General features: G+C 36.4%; 1 protein-coding gene across 2 annotated transcripts in view; it reads right to left on the bottom strand.

The window, feature by feature from the left end:
• RFC1 (replication factor C subunit 1) overlaps positions 1-21,122 on the bottom strand; it is a 77,235-nt gene that overhangs the window by 31,652 nt on the left and 24,461 nt on the right. For both annotated transcript variants that reach the window (XM_008701409.2, XM_008701410.2), the window contains exons 3-5: positions 20,965-21,040; positions 19,221-19,343; positions 320-552 (exon numbers count right to left, since the gene is read on the bottom strand). In XM_008701409.2, coding sequence (XP_008699631.2) covers positions 320-552; positions 19,221-19,343; positions 20,965-21,040 — 432 coding nt within the window. The remainder of the gene's footprint in view (positions 1-319; positions 553-19,220; positions 19,344-20,964; positions 21,041-21,122) is intronic.

Raw genomic sequence — 21,122 nt, 5'->3', positions numbered from 1 at the left:
CTTTGGCTCAGGTCATGATCCCAGGGTCCTAGGATCCAGCCCCACATCAGGCTCCCTACTCACACTCCCTCTGCCTGGTGCTCCCCCTGCTTGTGCTCTCTGTCAAATTAATTAATAAAATCTTAAAAATTAAATGTGCAATATTCTAACTTCTTCATCCTCTCAAATTATGGCAATATGTTTTATCCATAATCACAGGAAAGATTATTTTCATTAATAAAATATATTGGCCTATTTTTAACATCCGAATTTCTCTTATTAATATAAGAGTGACTAGGTACAAATCCTGAACATTCCTGCTTGCATGTAGAACACTCACCTGCTTTCTTTTGCTTGCTACCATCTTCTTATCTGATCTTTGGACACTTCCAGTTCCAAAATAATCAAGCACTGACGTGGGGGTAAGTTTTATTGGTGATAAAGGTTTATTCTTGGTCTTAGTGTTTTCTTCGTTCTTTTTCATGTTTGATGCTCCAAGATAACTATTTGTAGATCCTCCATTCTCTTTTGATTTAGAGGCTGCCTTCTTACACATAAAGTCATCTTCTTCATCTTAAATGGAATATAACCAAATACTATAAAACATCGATTCTAATTATATAAAGCAACCACTTCCACGAGCTTTATAAAAAGCACACCAGAGCTACAGAATGCTGATTTCTTTTCTTCCTATCTCCTGAATTCAATACTCATCCTCACATTTACCAGTACCACAGATGTAAAAAAACAATTTCCACCAATTACCACCTGGAGTACACAAATATATTTATTTACTCATGTTATTCAACAAATATTTACAGAGCACCCATTATGCGCCGACACTGAGGACATAGTAGTGAATAAAAAAGACAAAATCCCTGACCTCATGAAGCCTGGAGTCCAGAAGAAGAAAGAGATATAGAAGTAAACAAATGTATGCTGTCAGGTTGTAACTGCTATAAAGAAAAAGTAAAACAGGAAGAAAGAAGTAAAGAGAAATGAGCGGTGCTCTATCAGTTATGGTTGTCAGGGAAAACCTCTTTGAAAAGCAATGAAGACAGCTCCAGCAATGAAATTCAAGTGCAGAAGCTTAATGTGGTGTGCTTGGAGGTCATCGGACTGCAGCACAATGAAGGGGTTACAGCACTAGACTTAAGGTGACAGAAGGAGGGGCCAAATCATGTGGGACTTTCTAGGTCATGGAAAGATGTTAGGTTTTATTTTAGAATGGGAATCCACTGAAAAAATTTTAACACAGTAATAAGCGATCCAACGTTAAGTCCTACCCTTTGGAGAACACACTGTCAAGGGGTAAAAGCAAATGCAGGAAGACCATGTTGAAAGCTACTGCTGTTCCAGAAGAAATGCTGACGCCTTGGACTAGGTGGTATTTGCAGAGGTGGCAAGAAGTTGTCAGAGTCTAGCTATATATGAAGGTGGACTGTCCAGCAATACCCACCCCTTCGTTTTAAGACTTTAAGCATTTGTTTTGTTACATTTTTATCTTTATAAAAAGTTCCCATTAAACATCTGGTTTTAAAAAGTCTTTCTGGGGGAATGAAACATGAGAGACTATGGACTATGAGAAACAAACTGAGGGCTACAGAGGGGAGGGGGGTGGGGGAATGGGATAGACCGGTGATGGGTAGTAAGGAGGGCACATATTGCATGGTGCACTGGGTGTTATACACAACTAATGAATCATCGAGCCTTACATCGAAAACCGGGGATGTACTGTATGGTGACTAACATAATATAATAAAAAATCATTATTAATAAAAAAAAAAAAAGTCTTTCTAAGCTTTCTAGTCTTTCTAATGCTTAGATACAACAATGTACCTCAAAAGGACCTCAATAAACTTTTTTTGTTTGGTTCAGTAATTCATAAGATAAAAGGCTCTGTGTTGGCCTAATAACAAAAGAAATCCAATAAAAAGAAAAATCTAAAAGGCAATTATGAAGACTAGGTCCCTGGGGATGGAGGGGGTCACTTTATAAATTTGGTGCGCAAGGCCCCATATGAGTGAGTCACCTCCTCTCAAGTACTCCCTCATTCAACCAAGAGCATTTGCCAGGCACTGTGCTGTTACTATGTGGTTGTCATCTCAAAGAAGAAAGTACCTAAGATATGTAAAAATCAAAAAGGACTTAATCTTACTTTCTAATTACTATGTTAAAATGAAACTATGAACTTTACAAAGCATAACCCTTACAGGTTTCCAATTACTAAACATAAAAAGTAATCCGTCACTTAAAGCAAACTCACTACAAATGAATTGTTCACTACAAATGAACTGTTCACTATAAATTCCCAAAGAATTTACACCTCAGGCTACCCCCCAAAGGCCTGCAATAATCATGGATAAATTTAAAAGATGGCTCCATACTCCTTGCCACCAACAACTGGACCAGGAGTAGGCACTTGACCAAGATGAGGGCCAATCTTACCCTTGATCAGTTTGCTGAACATGACTAAACTAAGGTAATAAAGAGTCATTCCTGCATTCAGTGAGATGGGACAATGGCCTAACCAATTCCATTTTGCTTATATTAAGCTAGGTTTGGTTTTTTTTTTTTTTTACAGTAAGCAGGTTTTAACCTGCAACCAAAAGATTTTAATTAAAGCATACTTGCTTTATTTATCTTCAACTATGATCAATCTACCTTCAAGCTTAAAATAAAAATTCATTCATAAATCCTCCTAAGCACATCCACGGCTTGATATACTTAACAGATTTCAGACATTGTTAACGAGTCGGCCAGCAGAACAGGCTCAGTCACTCATATATCTGTTCTCGTTACCTACAATCAGTCCTCTGTCTCTGACAGATGTGGGGAAAAGTGTCTGCTTCAGATCATTTTGCAAAGGAGAGGTGACATGATCACCATTCCACCTAAGTACAACATCCACGAAAATCACCCTTGAAAATCCTAATAACCATTAAGAATATAATCTGAAACTCTTTTCCTTTTCTGTAAGATAACAACATAATGAATTGTTATATTACAGAAACCCAAATAATGTTTTTAATTTATGGCTGATTTTAAACCCCTAGACTCAGTTAAGCTGAAGCATAACCAAGCCAGCAGCATTCACCAAACTATTCTACTTAGCAGTCAAAAAAATTTATGCAAAGCACCGTTAAAAGAAGATTCAAAATAAGACCAACACTGTTGATATCATGACTTTAATTAAAAACAAAACAAAACAAAACAAACACAAAACCGGAACCTGCTAAGTATAGACAGCCAATACATCTCCTTAGGCAGTAGGTGCAAAATTAAAAACATATCCCAGTGTATATAAGATAAGGCTTCTAATCTTATCTGAGAGCTTATTAAATTTTACAATTTTCACATGGTTTAAGTTCAACAACTCTATTTCTGAGGAGCGATTACCTTAATGATAAAAGAACAAAATTACATTGTCTCTGCAAAATAATTCACTACTAGTTTGTCCCCCCACTTTAAAAATGCCAAAAACAGTAACATTCCATTTCCACTACATCCAGCCATGCTTATAAGCAGTATGACAGGAAACCCCAGAACTAAATGGACCAAGTGGATCACTGTTCTTCTGTTACAGTTCTTCTCTAATTACTCAAGAACTCCCTCATTAGCTAAAACATTTTATCTGTCTTTAGAACTTCAGACAAGATCAATCGCCGCTATTTGGTATAGGCTCAGAAAGGGGAATGATATTGGTATTGATACTTGCAATCCCTAGTTCAATCCTTTCTCCAGCAATCTCGGAAATATTTACAGGTAACAGGCTAACATGAAATTTAGTGAGATCAAAAATTTCTAAGACTATCACATTAAAAAGACTATTGGCAAGGATGTAGGGAAATGGGCCCTTCACATACCTAACAGGCAATGATGGTAAGTTTTTTAAAATCTTTATGGGGGAAGATCTTGCAATATGTAGTGAAACCTTACATATGCATACCTTTTAATTGGACCCAGCAATTCCACTTCTAAGAATTTAAACAAAATAAATGAACGAGCACACAAAGATATATGCACCAAAATGCTTGTCACAGCATTTGTTCACGCAAAAGTATAGAGAACAGCCTGCAGGAGGACAAGGGAAAATTAAGTGACTAATACAGTTTAGGCAAAAAAAGATAGCCTCAACTATGACAGTGGCACCAAACACAGAGGTAAGTGAATAGTGTTTATACAATGGGAAAACAAATAACTGAAATATCTATTGTATGTTCAACCACATAATGGAATTCTATGAAACAGAAAATTATAATGTATATCCAAATTTACTGACATCTTCATATGTTTATTACGTGATAAAAGCAGGTGACTTAACAGGATGTTTAATGACACATTTATATCTACCTCTATATATTTATAGATATACTTTGAAATTCACATTCAAAGATTTGAGAAGAATCAATAAAATGTTAACAATTTTTATCTCTGGATAGATTATGGGTGATTTTTCACTTTTTCATCTGTGTATTACACTTCTCTTTCTTTTTAACCTTGATCTAATATTTTACAACAAATTGACTATCTTCTGGAAACTCTCTGACTCCTTGGCTTTCTGAGACAGAAAGGGCTTGGCTTTAGTTTTCTCCCTCCCTTCCATCTTCCTTTGTTTACTTCTTTCATTATTTATCAGCATCTTTGCTTATTCTGTCACTAGCTTCAGAGAGTTCATGGTATCTTTTTATCTAATTGCTATTAATAATAGTTATTCTTATCAAGCATTAAACTACCGGCGAGGTACTCTAATGTACTCTTTCTAATGCATTATCTTTAGTCAACTAGTTCCCTCTCTTACCCAACGCACGGACCCCATTTTCCACATTCCTGACAAACACACAGCAATGTCATTCGATGTGATCTTCCCTTTCTTCAGTGATTAGCACTACTGTACTCTTTAGTAAAAAAGTTCTTCCTTGTACTAAGCCAAAATACTCCCCTGTGAATTCCCCTTTCCTTACTCCATCCTTTTTCACACTGACCATTTGAAGACTGACCTCATTCCTTCCTTTGGTCCTCGTCCCTATAAATGGTTAAAACAGTTTCAAGCCATTCACCATTTGGGTTATTGGGAAGATCAGATTTTTTAAAAAGCAAAGTGCCCAGTATAGCACCTAGCCATGTTTTAACAGACATTCAATAAATAATAAAATAGTGATCTCTAATCCAAACACTGAACCAGAATTCCAGAAAAATAATAAAAATTCTAACCTGACTTCAACTTACTATTTTATTTTTTTTAAGATTTTTTTTTATTTTTAAGTAATCTCCACACCCAACGCAGGGCTCAAACTCACAACCCTGAGCTCACGAGTAGCACGTGCCACCAAATATGCCAGCCAGGCACCCCTATTTTATTACCTGGGCTTCACTGTCCTCCTCTGCAAAATGCTGGACCAAATTCTTAAGATTTTCCTTCTATATTTTTGAGAATCTATGTAAAGTCTTACAGATTTTTTAAATATTATGCTCAATATTGGTGAATTTGTGATATTTGTTCAAATATAAACACTGATTGCAAAAACATAAATTAGTATAAATTACCAGACAGCAATTTGGCAAAATAGACACAGAGCGTTACAGATGTTCATAACGTTTAGCCCAATGGTTCTTGGAGATAATCACAGGTACTGACAAACATCTGTATATAAACACATTCATCACATTATTACGAACATGAATAATGTAAGCAATAGAAATAATCAAAACTGGGAAAGAGCTTTATAAATTGTGGTCTAGCCATACAACGGATCCATGCAGTCATTTTAATCCTAAATTTCAAAGCTCAAAATTATGTAACAGTAAAATTAAGCTGGAAACACACACACACACAGACACACACACACACACACACACACACAGAGAGAAATACATCACTTTGCTCTTTTAGGTTAGCCTTAACATTACAGGTATAAATGTCACCCCTAAAAGGGGATCTTCTTTTTCATGAGCCTTCTCTACTAGAGATCTCTTTTATAACAGTGGAGGGTAATAGATCCTTTCTCTGAATTTTTGGCTTAGAATACACTAATTTAAACTTAATGTCTTCAAGCTATAGATCCAACGATGTACTGTAACCCAAACACAGACATAATTTTTAAGCATTTTCATAATTTCTGAGTAAAAATGGAATTACATATGAATTTTCAAAAAAATATGGAAGTGTTCTGCATAAAATTTCAACTATGTTTATACTGTACTGAGCTAAAACTGCATACAAGGCCCCTTTTTCTCTGCTAACCACAAAATAAATAGCTCTCCAGGCCCCTTGGAAAGTACGAGCAATTCAAGTGAAATACAGCTGTGAAAAGAGAAAAAAATAAATAAAAAAGACTGGCTTGCTTGATTTGACACTTATTTAGTACTCTGTGATTTATGCACTCCCTCATACTTCTTACAGTTATGCGGAAAACACCAAAAAAAGTAAACTCACAATCCCAAGCACAGGAGGTATTTCTTATAAATTCAGAGGATTTCATTAAGGAGAATATAGAAAAATAAGGTGTTCTATAAAGTCACAGACATATCTGAAAGCATTCTGCCATCTTGCCTTAGAAAACCAGAAAACCTGAAGAAGGCAGTAGTCCTATTGTCTTTCAACTATGACTTCTGAACTGGCTGTCTTAAAACTCCTCTAGCCCTTAATATTTCAAAGGCTATACCAATACATTATGGAAAAAGAAGGCAAAAGAGGCCAAAGATAAGAACAATGCAATCAGCTGCTTGCAGAGGATAAGTCATTTAACAGGTGCTGCCATGACCATCCTCACGTAAAATAAATATTTTACAATCCTACACAGTGTGTAGAAATAAAACATTCCAGATAAAGTTATGATTGTTTTTCTTTTTTAACATTTGTTCTTATTTTTTAACGAGCCTAAATTTGTTCCTGCACTGTCAGAAGCCAAAGGCAAACTGTGTTCTCTTCTCCCCAGAAACTTATAATACAATAATGATAAATAGATCTAACTCCAATTTCTTAGACCTAGTTGAAAATCATGGGCAATTGAACACTCAGAATCTCCCTCCAGGATATGTCTCCTTATAAAAACACCATTTATTTTTATTTATACACAACATAACCTCAAATGTGGTAACAATCACCAAGTAAACCAGCATTACCCAACATACAGCAGAGGAATTGCCTGGGAGAGCAGATTGCTTTGCCACTCTGAGTTAGATACATTCATTTATTCAGAAAGGATAGCAAATGAAAGAGAAAGAAAACAATGTGCAGGTCCATACAGAAATCTATTTACAAACCAAAAAGGAAAAAAAATCTAATTATGAAGTTCATCCTGCTCAGAGTTTGGGATTCTGATTTTCTTTCCTTCAGTCTGGAACACACAAAAACCAAATTAATGGAGATCTCAAGAGAGATCTGGTTACAGAGATTAAAAATAATTTATTTAGCAAAGACTAGTCAAAAACTAAAAAGGGGATCTGAGTTTTTAGAGCCTTTTCCTACAAAGTTCCTTTTTCAACACGTCCTTGGGTCAAAAACCCAAACTGTCATTTTGGTTTTAGAAATAAAGGTTCATACATATGCCAAGCCTTCAATGAACACTTGTTAAGTAGATGGAAGAGAAACTAAACATAACCATCTTTGCACCATTTATGTGGTGAATTTAAGACTCTGTTCTTCAGTATAATTAAATCAACCTGAGACTGCTCATCTTTAATCAAGAAATTAAGAGAGCTCATGGTTCAGTACCAATAAACCCTCTCAAACAGTTCATTATATCTTTTAAATAAACCCATTTTATAATTTGCGAGGCCTAGTGAGGTGAGTAATGATAAATAAGAGAAAAAGTACCGGCCTGTGTTGTGATGTTACCCACCACACAGGTGTCAAGGCCCCACCAGAGCAGTAAGTTGTGGGGGGGCTTGGACAGTAGCACACAGGTGTATCACAGGTATATCACAGGTACATCACACACAGCTCCTTACAATTCCTCAGTAGGAAACAGGCACCAGAAGGAAACCTGACTGGCCACAAAGAGTAAAGGGAGTGGTTTGGCAATGCAATTCCCCACTTCCATTCACGTTCCACTTCCCCACACAGCAGAGGAGGTAACAAAACTGTCTCAGTACTAAAGCCAAGTATAGATCACCTGTATATTATTTTATTAGTATTTAATTATATTTTCCTAATATAATCCTGTTTCCTTGGCATCCTGGAATACAATTCTGTGTCTCTCATAGTTTCACAAGTGCCTGACAGTAAGATATGTGTCACAAGAATAAAACAAAAGTCTGTTCATTTTCAAACATGCTTCGGAACCTCATTAATCATTCCAGATACTCTGGTGCTCCATATGCCACTTAGTTTTTTCAGGTTTCACAATATGCACTATTAAAAGAGGCCTGAAGAACAAACTATCAGGCAAAAAAGATTTTAAGAAAGCACCTAGCTCTTATAAAGATGTTTCAGTTAATGTGAATCTGGCTAAAACTGCTAAAGCAGTCTCAGTGACCTTTGAATCACCTATAAAATGAAGTCTCTAAAGATTGAAACAAGAAATGGACTCCTCATTGCCAAAAAGAGAAAGGCAGATCCCCAACCACAGAACTATAGAAAAGGAAAGGTTTAGTGACAATTCTGTGCAATAACATCAAGAGCAGGTCAAAAGGAATATTCAACAGAAGATGGAGATCACCAGGAATAAACTATGCTGACCTAAGCGCTTCTTTATTTTAGAAGTTACAGGACTAGCAGATGAAATGAATCCAGAAACAAGGACTATCTGGAGTTCAACAAAACATTCACCAAATTCTCTTCTGACAGGGTAAGGCTGGGAAACCTCTACATTGGAAAACCTCTACGTTATTGACATTGAGCCAAATAATCCTTCTGTAGGGAGCTCTCCTGCACATCGTACAATGTTCAGTAGGCATCTCTACCAACTAGACACCATAGCACCTGCCAGCTGTGACAACCAAAACTGTCTCCAGATACTGCCAACAGTTCCCTGAGAGGCAAGTCACCCTTGATTGAGAAGCACTGATTTATGGCAAGATGAAGAAATACAAGATAAGTAACAGTAGTCATTAAGACCCATAAGTAATTGAACAACCATTCATAAGAAACAGAAAAGCTATATCCAAGGTGCTGATAATAGATCATGTCAGTTTTGGAAAAGGTTTAACTGTCTCTTTTTTTTTTTTAAAGATTTTATTTATTTATTTGACAGAGATAAAGACAGCCAGCGAGAGAGGGAACACAAGCAGGGGGAGTGGGAGAGGAAGAAGCAGGCTCCTAGCGGAGGAGCCTGATGTGGGGCTCGATCCCATAACGCCGGGATCATGCCCTGAGCCGAAGGCAGATGCTTAACCACTATGCCACCCAGGCGCCCCTTTAACTGTCTCTTAATACTAAATAATTTTACCAATGCTTTGGAAAGAAATACAAAGCTATGTTTATCAAATTTGTAGAAGATATGAAATCAGAGGATATGAAAAAATAAGTACATGAGGAATATCCAAAGAACTACTGCACAGTAAAACTTTGTGCAACTTTAGAATTCAAAATTGCTTCCTTAAGCTTTCTGTTAAGTAAGTCGTCCCTAATACTAGGTAGATCTGAAGATCAAATGAGATGGATATTATAAGCCATATAATAATGCTATTCCATTCCACGAAGTCAGAAGTGCTTTGGAAAAAAAATGTATAGTAGTACACAAGATGAAATTTATTTTATTATTATGGTAGAATTCTCCCTGCCTTTTGTTCTTTACTTTCAAATAAAGTAAGAGACTCCTATGTAGAAGATCCCATAATTAAGGAAATATGAGCTACAGGGTACCTGGGTGGCTCAGTCAGTTAAGTATCTGACTCTTAGTTTCATCTCAGGCTATGATCGCAGGGTCATGAAATCGAGCCCCACCTCAGGCTCCCTGCTCAGCATGGCGTCTGCTTGAGATTCTCCCTCTCCCTCTGTTCTTCCCCCTACCCCACCCCCACTCACTCACTGTACACTATTTTACTCTAAAATAAATAAATCTTTTTAAAAAAAAGTTTCTTCATTAAAAAAATACATATGAGCTACAACACTAGGTAGTATTAATCATGTAAATCTGTAAAAGTTTATAAGATGAATTTTTAAAATAGATTTTCTCTTTCTAGACTAGGTTAGAAAGTAATGAATGATGCATATGAAACAGCGCTATTGATTTCCAAGCTCACACATTATTCTCTCTTTCTAGTACACACAGTACCTAAATCTCCATGTTAAATTCTTCCAAACCTTTCACATTTATCTCAAACTTCTCTCTCCACCAGGAAATGTCTCCTGAACCTCCAAAATACAAGTTACCTCTCTCCTCAAATCCTTAGAAGATATTTTTATCACTGTTAATTTTTTCCTTATATAATTTTTATATAAAACACTTATCTCCCCAGTGAACTCTAAGCCCTTGAAGACTATGCTTTATTCTTTTTTTTTTTTAATAATGATTTTTTATTATATTATGTTAGTCACCATACAGTACATCCCCGGTTTTCGATGTAAGGCTCGATGATTCATTAGTTGTGTATAACACCCAGTGCACCATGCAATATGTGCCCTCCTTACTACCCATCACCGGTCTATCCCATTCCCCCACCCCCCTCCCCTCTGTAGCCCTCAGTTTGTTTCTCATAGTCCATAGTCTCTCATGTTTCATTCCCCCTATGCTTTATTCTTTTATCTATTTCATAGATTATCCAGTACACTATTATGTACAGTGAACACATGATGTTTGTTGAATAAATAAATTAGTGAGGATTTAATATTGTTAAGTATTGTTAAATAAATGACTGGATAAGGATACAAAAGCCTGGAATCTAACAAGATAAAAATATAAGAGCTTCAGGGTACCTGGGTGGCTAAGTCAGTTAAGCGTCCAACTCTTGATTTTGGCTCAGGTCATGATCTCAGGGTCGATTTCAGACTGAGCCCTGGTATCAGGCTCCACACTGGGCACAGAGCCTGCTTGGGATTCTCCCTCCCTCTCCCTTTGTCCCTCCCCCCACCACATAGGTGTGCATGAGTGCTCTCTCTAATAATTTTGTTTAAATTTCTTAAGAAAAAAAAAAAAAGATGTAAGAGTTTCTTTCAGAAAGAAATTTAATAAAGTGTAAAGTCCCCCTTTTCTGGACCTGAAAACTGGAAAAGACCTGACTTAATAGCAGCACATGTTCAAAAAAATACATATTATTAGTGGTGCTTTGATCAATAAGGTTAGTAAAAGCCAAAAGGAAAATACAAATGCTGCTGGTGGAGGTGCGGGGGGAACCCTCATAAGAGCACTGTGCCCTGGAGCAGAAAGTGGAAGCCCTATCTATTCTTCATAATATAGGTAGGTAAAGTACATCCTTAAAATGAACCTCAAGAAATACTATTCTCTTGGAACAAATAGTCCTTAAATTTGTATGGAACCAGAAAAGGCCCCGAATCGCCAAGGAATTGTTGAAAAGGAAAAACAAAGCTGGGGGCATCACAATGCTGGATTTCGAGCTGTACTACAAAGCTGTGATAACAAAGACAGCATGGTACTGGCACAAAATAGACACATAGACCAATGGAACAGAATAGAGAACCCAGAAATGGACCCTCGGCTCTTTGGGCAACTAGAAATATAAACATAACATTAGAGAAACTCACCAGATCACAAGGGAAGCAAACAAGTAAAGAAGAAACAGAGAAGAACTACAGAACAACCAGAAAACAATCAACTAAATGGCAAAAGTGTGTGCCTATTGATAATTATTCTAAATGTAAATAGACTAAATTTTCCAATCCAAAGACATAGAGTGGCTGAATGGGTAAGAAAAACAAGACTGATGGATTAGGTTGCCTATAAGAGACTCCCTTCAGATCAAAGTACACACTAAGACTGAAAGTGAAGGGATGGAAAAAGATGACCCATGAAAATGGGGTCAGAGAAAGTTGGTGTAGCTATACTTATACCAGGAAAAATAGACTTTCAAAAAAGACTATAATAAAAGACAAAGTAAGACATTACATAATGATAAAGAGGTCAATCCAACAAGAGGATACAACAGTTGTAAATATTTATGCACTCAGCATAGGAGCTTCTACATATATAAAGCAAATATTAACAGACAAAAGGGAGAGCATGGCAACAATACAATAATAGTAAGTGACCTTACTTCACTTACATCAGTGAATAGATCATTCAGACAGAAATCAGTAAGAAAACATTACTTTTAAATGACCCATTAGACTAGATGGATTTATTAAATACATACAGGACCTTCCATTGAAAAGCAAATGAAACATTCTTGAAGATAGATCATATATTAAGCAACAAAACAGTCTCAATAAGTTAAAAATGATGAAATCATTATCAAGTATCTTTTCTGACTACAATGGTATGACTAGAAATAATTTACAGGAAGAAAACTGGAAACATGGATGAGACTGGAGGAGATAATGCTAAGTGAAATAAGTCAAGCAGAGAAGACAATTATCATATGATTTCTCTCATCTATGGAACATAAGAACTAGGAAGATCAGTAGGGGAAGAAAGTGATAAAGAAAGGGGAGGTAATCAGAAGGGGGAATGAAGCATGAGAGACTATGGACTCTGAGAAACAAACTGAGGGCTTCAGAGGGGAGGGGGTGGGGGAATGGGATAGACTGGTGATGGGTAGTAAGGAGGGCACGTATCTCATGGTGCACTGGGTGTTATACGCAACTAATGAATCATGGAACTTTACATCAAAAACCAGGGATGTACTGTATGGTGACTAACATAATATAATAAAAAAAAACATTAAAAAAAATACTATTCTCTTTTAAGGGATCATATTCTTCATTGTGAATCACCCATTTATTGTTAAATATATTACATTGCAATGAAGCATAAACAGGTATGTGCACACATCAATAATCCAATATCCAAAATAAGAACATGAAAAAAATTGAATGCACACTATTAAATTCCATACAGAAGTTTAAAAGAATGAGATAGGAATCTTTCTGTATTGAAACAAAGAGACATAAGCTGAGGAAGGGGCAAGGAGGGAGACAAGGAGAGGAAGGGAGGGAGGGAGGGAGGGAAAGAGAGTCAAAGACATTAAGTTATGAAAAAGCAAGCTACAGAAATTTTGTAATAAAAGGCCACTCAAATACAAGTGCGTGTGCGTGTGTGTATATCCATACGGATGTGTGTATATACTTTTTATTTATATAGCTACCTAAGGCAAAAGGGATGAATGAGGGAATAAAACATTTTCATCTGAATTGTTTACTTCTTTTTCAGTGAGAATGTGGTTAAATGTGTTACTTAGGTAATTTAAAGTTATATTAATATAAATTCTCATCCCCTAAAATGATAAATTTAGTTTTTTTTATAGAGTCTTAGTGTACAAATCAATATTAATTTTCGAACAAGTAAAATCAAAGAATTGTAATACACAGTTCTTAGTTTCCTCTCATTTCAAAGAAATTTTCAGGCTCAATCACCCTAGTTTTCCTGAAAACATCTAAGAAAGTTCTTTATCCTATACATCATCTATCCCCATTTGTCTGGTAAACAAAACTATATGCCTCTAAAAATCAGCAAAAGAGATTGTTACACACACATCCTCAGCAATATTTTCCGCCTACTATTTTCCCAAGTCACAGGTCACTAGTATTACGTGGTGAATTGGAGACCACCACATTCCCAATTTTTTCCCATTTTACATCCCAAAACTCATTATAACTTCAAGAACACTGTCTTTGGAATTATGTGCTCAATTAAAATTACCACTCATAAACGACTTTCAAGACAGGGAAAAACCCCCATCATTCTCAACCAAACACGAGCCCCTGATGAAACTGCCTAATAAAAGGTCATCTTTGCCAAACAAAACTCAAGGTCTCTCACTTCATTAAACAGCTAAAAGTAAATATATTTACCCAGGACAACAAGTATTTGGGTTTTTACCAACTTACAAGAACATTTTACTAGAGTCAGTGGTTAGCTATGAAGATGTTTATAAGTCATTTTTTCCTTTCCCTATAATTTGGGAGATTAATGTAATCAAAGTACTTTAAAAATCAATAGAAGACAGATTTAATAAAAGTGATGATGAAAAATAGGTCATAGAGCTAAACAATAAGCCTAAAGATCAGTATGATATAGCCTAAAGAACTGTATAACAATATAAAAAAAGCACTTGAATGAAGTAGGTTATTTTCTAAATTAAGGTTATTTCCTAAATTTTTCTCGTTGTTTATATAAAGCCCCTATGCAACAGTAATAAAACGTGAGCTACACAGAGAGTTTTAAATTTTCTCATAAGCACATTTAAAAAAAGGAAAAAAGAAACAAGTGAAATTAATTTTAACAACATATTTTATTCAACCCAACATATCCAACTTATTTTCATTTCAACATATAATCAATACTAAAAAATTAAGATAATTTACCTCTTTTTCATACTAATCCTTTGAAATCTGTACCTTACACTTAAAATACTCTCAGTTTGAGCTGGTCACATTTCAAGTGCTGAACAGCCACAAGTAACTGGTAGTTGCCATACTGGACAGTGCACTGCCACAACATAAGTGGGTCACATACAATTTCTAAATTTCTGAAGCACAGCTACATAATCAATAGAAAGTCCTAAGTACTTAAGCAAAACCAAAATGTCTTCAGCATAGTCTTTAAAGACATATGCAGGGATACAACCAAATTAAAATGTAAAACTAACAGTTAATACTTATTGAGCATTTACTATATGCCTGACCCTGTTTTAAATGCTTTTCAAGGATTATCTCATTTGATCATCACAAAGGCCTCTGATGTGGGTACTAATAATACCCATTTTACAAATGAGGAAACTAAGACATGGGGAAGGTAAATGAAGCTTAACCCAGCCAGTCTGAATCAAGAGCTCATGCTCTTAAACACTACAAATACTATACTGCAAGGAAAGTACCAAACCAAAACTGGTTCATAAAAAATAAAACGGAATAATGAAGCAAAAAGTGTTTCTTTTGTTAATTTTTAAAAAGATTTTATTTATTTGAGAGAGAGAGAGAGAGAGCGAGCATGAGCCGAACCCGGACAGGGCAGGGGAAGAGCAGAGTCCCTGCTGAGCAGGGAGCCCAAAGTGGGGCTGCCCAGGACCCTGAATCATGACCGGAGCCAAAGGCAGCCACTTAACAAACTGAGCCACCCAGGTGCCCCTGTTTCTTCTGTTACTAACAGGGTTTTAAAACTGAATCACTATCATATAATCCTTTTCCAAAAGATGCTCCAAGCTCCCAATCAACAATACATTTTAGGTTAGACTTTTTATTTTTAAATTATTATTACCACAAATATTTTATTTAACCTTATACTAATAATGTAAATATTTACATTTATAATGTGAATATTTATTCATGACCCACTACTGAAAAACTATAGTTTTAGCTTTAAAAAAAACTAAATCATTTTTTAAAACTATTTTAAGGTGAAGAATTTTCCAACTTACTAATTTCAAGAAGCTGCACCTTTCTTAAAACTCTTTATATTTCTGATTTTATTATGGACTGCTTTTTAACAGTTCATTCTCTTATAGAGGGAAGAAAAATAAGAAAAAGGGCTTATTTTTCTTCCCATGCACCTGTCATTTCAAGGAATAAAAAAGTACGAAAAGATAATACAGGCAAGAAAAGAACTAGCTTTTTCCTGTATCGTAATTCTAAGAAAAAACAGAATACTATGTAATTAATACCAAACATCCTATTAGGTACATCCCACACCAAGATTTTCAGCTACAAAAAGGGACAATGTTCACTTTCCCATGTACATGCCACCAGCATAATGACATAAACACTGATAACGTTCACAGAAATTTCAGATAAAGTGCTGGATATCTCTTCAGAAAATAACATTCGAAAATACCTGGTCTAAAATAAACGATCCCATGTTAAAGAAAATCTGTAATCAGAGCTTAAATCGTCTGACCCTTCTGTGTACCTAAAATCACAAGATAAGGATAGCCAACTGATCCACAGTTGAAGGCCACGGCTGTCTGCACACTAACTTTGACGTTTCCAGGGTGTCACTGGAAAGCTTGATCACACCACCTTCAGTTCCATAATAAACCTATCACCATACTGTTTCTAGTATCCCTCCCACATATTCAAAACTTCACAAAGGTGGCCAGATCTCAGAGGGGGATCTCTTAATAGAAGAGTGCATTTGCACAATGTGCCTGAGCAGATATTTAGCAATAGAACAAAAAGGTTAAAGAGTCAGTCTGCCTCTGCCATAATGAAGAAATATCTCAGCTTACCAAAAAGTTTACAGAAAATAGTCCATGTCACCTACATTCTGTTTTTGATCATTTGAACAATTTTATCAAATAAATGTCTCTGAGACCCTACAAAGCTCATCTGTGGGCTTCTTTTGTTTTTGTTTTTCTTTTCCATTTTTCCTTTGGACCACCTTTCCTTTGGACTGCCTTCAGACACTGGGTCTGGTTCTTTCCTATGCATCATTCCAGTAAGTCTCCACTACAAGCCTATTCAATTAGGTTTCTGCTTTATAGAAAGTGAGACAGACTCAAACAGCTGTGGGATGGGAACCAAAGATGGACCCTCAGGCAGGGCTTCTGACCTTCCAGGCTCAGGTTCCTTCTACAACACAAGGACTTTCTTTCCCATTTCATTGCCTACTTACCGACCAATTTATCTACCATGAGTACCTGCACACTCTCAAGTAACAGCCCATAACTGTAAGTAAAGTTTTATATCTCCGAAAACTTGGACCTATACCCACAAATTCCAATACTATTAAAATCTTAGAGGTGAACTGTGTATCTCAATAAAGCTGTAATTGGGGGGAAAAAACAAAGAAAAACAAACAAACAAAAAAAAACAAGGGGCACCTGGCAGGCTCAGTCAGTAGAGCATGACACTCTGGATCTCAAGGTTGTGCGTTCAAGCCCCACGTCGGGTGTACAGATTATTCAAAAAAAATAAAAGAAAATAGGGACGCCTGGGTGGCTCAATCAGTTAAGCATCTGCCTTCAGCTCAGGTCATGATCCCAGGGTCCTGGGATGGACTCTGCATCAGGCTCCTTGCTCAGCAGGGAGCCTACTTCTCCTTCTGCCTGCCACTCCCCCTACTTGTTCTCTCTTCTCTGGCAAATATATAAATAAAAATCTCTTAAATAAATAAATAAATGAAAATAATATAACAACAAAATAACAACAAAAAAACTCTTAAACATGCTAATGACATCAATTCTCCAATTATCCTAATAGTACCACAGGTAATCCAAACACCTAATTTGTAACTCATTTCTCAAAAATGTTTATAAATCAGTCCCTTACTATTGCAAACGTTTTACGTCTCTCATTACTTCACTCCTAGTAAATGCCTCAACTTCCCTCATTACAATTTCTATATTCTCCATCCCACCCTGAACACTAGCAATCTATCAATCACCCTTAAATTCTACTTTCATCATTCCACAACTCTCTTCAAGCACTTTAATGGTTCCCTTTTCCCTGCTATGTTACGTCTAAATTCATCTGCCTAGCTTTCAAGGTCTTCCTTCATTCTACCTCCCACCACTCCCCATCATGTGGGCAAGCAGTCCCTTCTGTGTCCTATGAACATACCAACCCCTGTGCTGGATGCTATGCCTTAAATAATGTCATCTCCCCAAGCTGACACGTTCTTTCCTCCATCTCCTGCGCATCCTTCAAGGGCCAGATCAAATCTGACACTTACGCACTCTGCCTGACTACTTATCGCTGCCTCCAGCGACTCCTACAGTACTTGGGAGTCTTTGGTCATCTTCTGTATCTACAGCACCTAGTATCCGGGATGTAAAAAACACTCGATAAATGTTTGTTGAATATAAGTTGTAATATGCTGTGCCAAAATAATTATGTAGCTTTTACCCTGTCTCTTCAAACCAGGTGTATTCACTTCACTAGCAATACAAGTAAAAGAGTGCTAAAAATAATAGTTTCAGAGGTTTTCTTCAATATAAACAAATCAGTAGCCTATGAGATGCTTTCATGGCCCCTGCAAGCATTTCTATCCAGGACCCCATTCAACAGGCTCTGTGAATTTGACGATTACTACATCTAACCTTTCATTCCTGTTACGGTCTCCTCTAGTAGTTAACAATGCCAGAATCAAAATGACTTTACAATGAACGCATCTGAGTTTTTTTCCTCAGGTGACACTTCAGAGTTCCTCACCATAAATGAATACTATCTATGAAACAATCATTTATACTATTTTACCATTTTAGGATTACTGTACAATTATTTACAAATGTCTTTTGCTTTTTGACCACTCAAAACAGATCAAACAAATAAATTTAAGTACAAAAACAATCTTTTAAAAAGTCAGCACTAAAGTCTTTAGTGTCACAAGAGAATACAAAGAATTCAGGTCACACCTGTGCAAGATTACATATTTTTAAAGATTTTATTTATTTATTTGAGAGAGAGCAAGTGAGCACGAGTGAGGGAAGGGGCAGAAGGACATGCAGACTCCCTGCTGAATGCAGAGCTGCCAAGGGGCTCGATCCCAGGACCCTGGGATCATGACCTGAGCCAAAGTCAGGTGCTTAACTGACTGAGCCACCCAGGTGCCCCTGTGCTAGATTTTATAAAACACAAATATGAATAACCGTTATATACTTAGATTATGACTTTAGAATGCAAGATAAAAAACTTACATAAAAAAGAAGTTTTAAAACACACCAATAATATTTTAATTTATGATTCAAGATAGAACTTCAGCTTATTCAATATAGAACACCTAGGGGCACCTGGGTGGTTCAGTCGGTTAAATGGCTGACTCCTTGTTTCGGACTGGGTCATGGTCTCAGAGTCCTGGGATCGGGCCCACATCAGGCTATGCCCTCAGTGGGGAGTCTGCTTGGGGATGCTCTCTCTCCCTCTGCCCCTCCCCCACTCGTGCTGACACACTCACAATCTCTTTCTCTGTCTCTAAAATAAATAGATATATCTTAAAAAAAAAAAAATCACCTAAAAAAAAATCCCGAGGCTAATTCTCCTGTAATTGGTCCTTACAATGGCCCTTAACCCACAGAAAATGCCAAAGATAATGATTATAGCCTTCCTCTGACAAATATAAACCAAAAAAGCAAAAAAGGCAACAGAAATTCCACTGAAAGTGAAAGAGGTACATCCAGACTGAAGAGCTCAAGAACATAACACACACCACTCCTCTCTAGAACAATAAACATATTCAGTACCTTACCTGTTTCTGAAATGTACGTAACAGGATCCTGGCGCAGAATTTTACCAGGTTTAGAAGACAATGGCAATTTTTCTGGTTGCTTTTTGGCATTTTTTACCTGCACTGTCTCCTCTGATTCTGAATCTGTACATGAGAGGAAAATCAAACAAAACTCTCAAAAGAAACAGTAAAATACAGTGTGTTTTTAAAGTGATTTTGTTAACCAATTCCTCAAGGCCCATTTCGAGGCAAAACTCTTACTGTGAATTCTCGCAGGTTACTTCTACTTGTGTTAAGCCTTTGTCTTACTTTTCTTTTGTTACCATAACAAATCACCACAAATTTAGTGACTTAAAACAACATAAATACATTATCTTAGAGTTCTGAGGTTAAAAATCCCATATGGGTCTCACTGGGCTAATATCAAAGTGTCAGCAGGGCTATGATCCTTTTCTGGATACTCTAGGGAAAAATCCATTTCCCTGCCTTTTCCAGTTTCTAATGATTGCTAATATTCCTTAGTTTATGGTTCCCTTCCTCCATCTTCAAAGCCAGCAACATCAGGCAAAATCCTTCTCATGCTGCCATCTCTCTGGTTCTCTGACTTTCTTCCACAGTTAGTATCTCTCACGCTCTCTAGCTCTCCCCCACCCTCTCCTGCCTCCACCTTCCTTGTGACTACAATGGGCCCACCCCCAGATAATCCATGATAATCTCCCTACTTTAAGGTCATCTAATTATCAACCTTAATGCCACCTACAACTTTAATTTCCCTTTTGTCATGTAACCTAACATATTCACAAGTTCTAGGAATTAGGGTATGGACATCTTTTGGAGCACTGGTCTGTCTACCAAAACATAACCACCCAAGAAACTTAAATACAAACCAAGACAAAGTAGTACAAAAATAGAAGTTTCATAAACTTTAGTATCCTTCCTTTTCCTCGGAACCATGCATTTATAAATCCTGTTTCATATTATCCTAAACTGCATCAAACAATTCAATTTCCAGTTTCCCAAAAGAAAGAAACTCCCAGGGAATGGGGATGTGTATTTATTTCAAATTCCTTACGATATACAGCAGTAAAAGCCTCAAAATAAAGACTCAAGTATTTTTAGGATGGAGTCAGAATCTTTGCTATCACTGTCAAATCCTAACAATTCATAAATGCTTACCTTTTTAATTTTAAGAATTCACACCAGATGGATCTTCTCCACAAAAGTAAAACCTAAAACTTTCTGAATTCTACCATTATTTTAACGTATCATCAAAGGCATGCAAAAAATACACGCTCCCCATCTTAGAAGTGTATTCAAATATTGTATATGGTGCTTGTCCCATTTTAAATGCAACAAAAAAGGACCAGACTAAAAGCACAAAAATTAAATTTAAGATCTTTGTTTCTAAAGCAATATTCTAAGGCACTGTTTTTCAAATTCAGTTTCCAAGAAGCTCAGCTGCAAGAGAAGTTAGTATGAATATTTTAAAAAATAAATATGCCATATTCAAAGTAAGTCTAAGACATGCTATATATATTATATACCCACCCCCGAACAAACATTTAACACAGTAACACATTTCAGCTCTGATAAGTTCTACAGTATAATAAAACTGTTTCCAACTTTGAGCATACAGCCCTCTCCTCAGAGGACCTATTATAACATCAGAGAGAGCTGTGTGTCACAGAACATCAGTTTGGAAAACACTGTTCTGAAGGATACAAAATTATTTTAAAAGTTCAAAGCTCCTCAGAAGAAATATTACCTGAATCATAGATGATCCTCTTTTTCTTGTTTGGTTGCTTCTGTTTAGAGTCATCTTCTTTACAAGAACTATTTACCTGTAAACATCACAGTGTAATTAGAACACACAAAAAGTCTATATAACTTAGCTGTTTTTTTCTCATTAGACTTGAGCTCAGT

Source organism: Ursus maritimus, unplaced genomic scaffold, assembly GCF_017311325.1.
Source record: "Ursus maritimus isolate PB19 unplaced genomic scaffold, ASM1731132v1 scaffold_8, whole genome shotgun sequence".
NCBI classification, from domain to species: Eukaryota; Metazoa; Chordata; class Mammalia; order Carnivora; family Ursidae; genus Ursus; species Ursus maritimus.
This window is presented reverse-complemented; position numbering and strand designations above follow the sequence as displayed.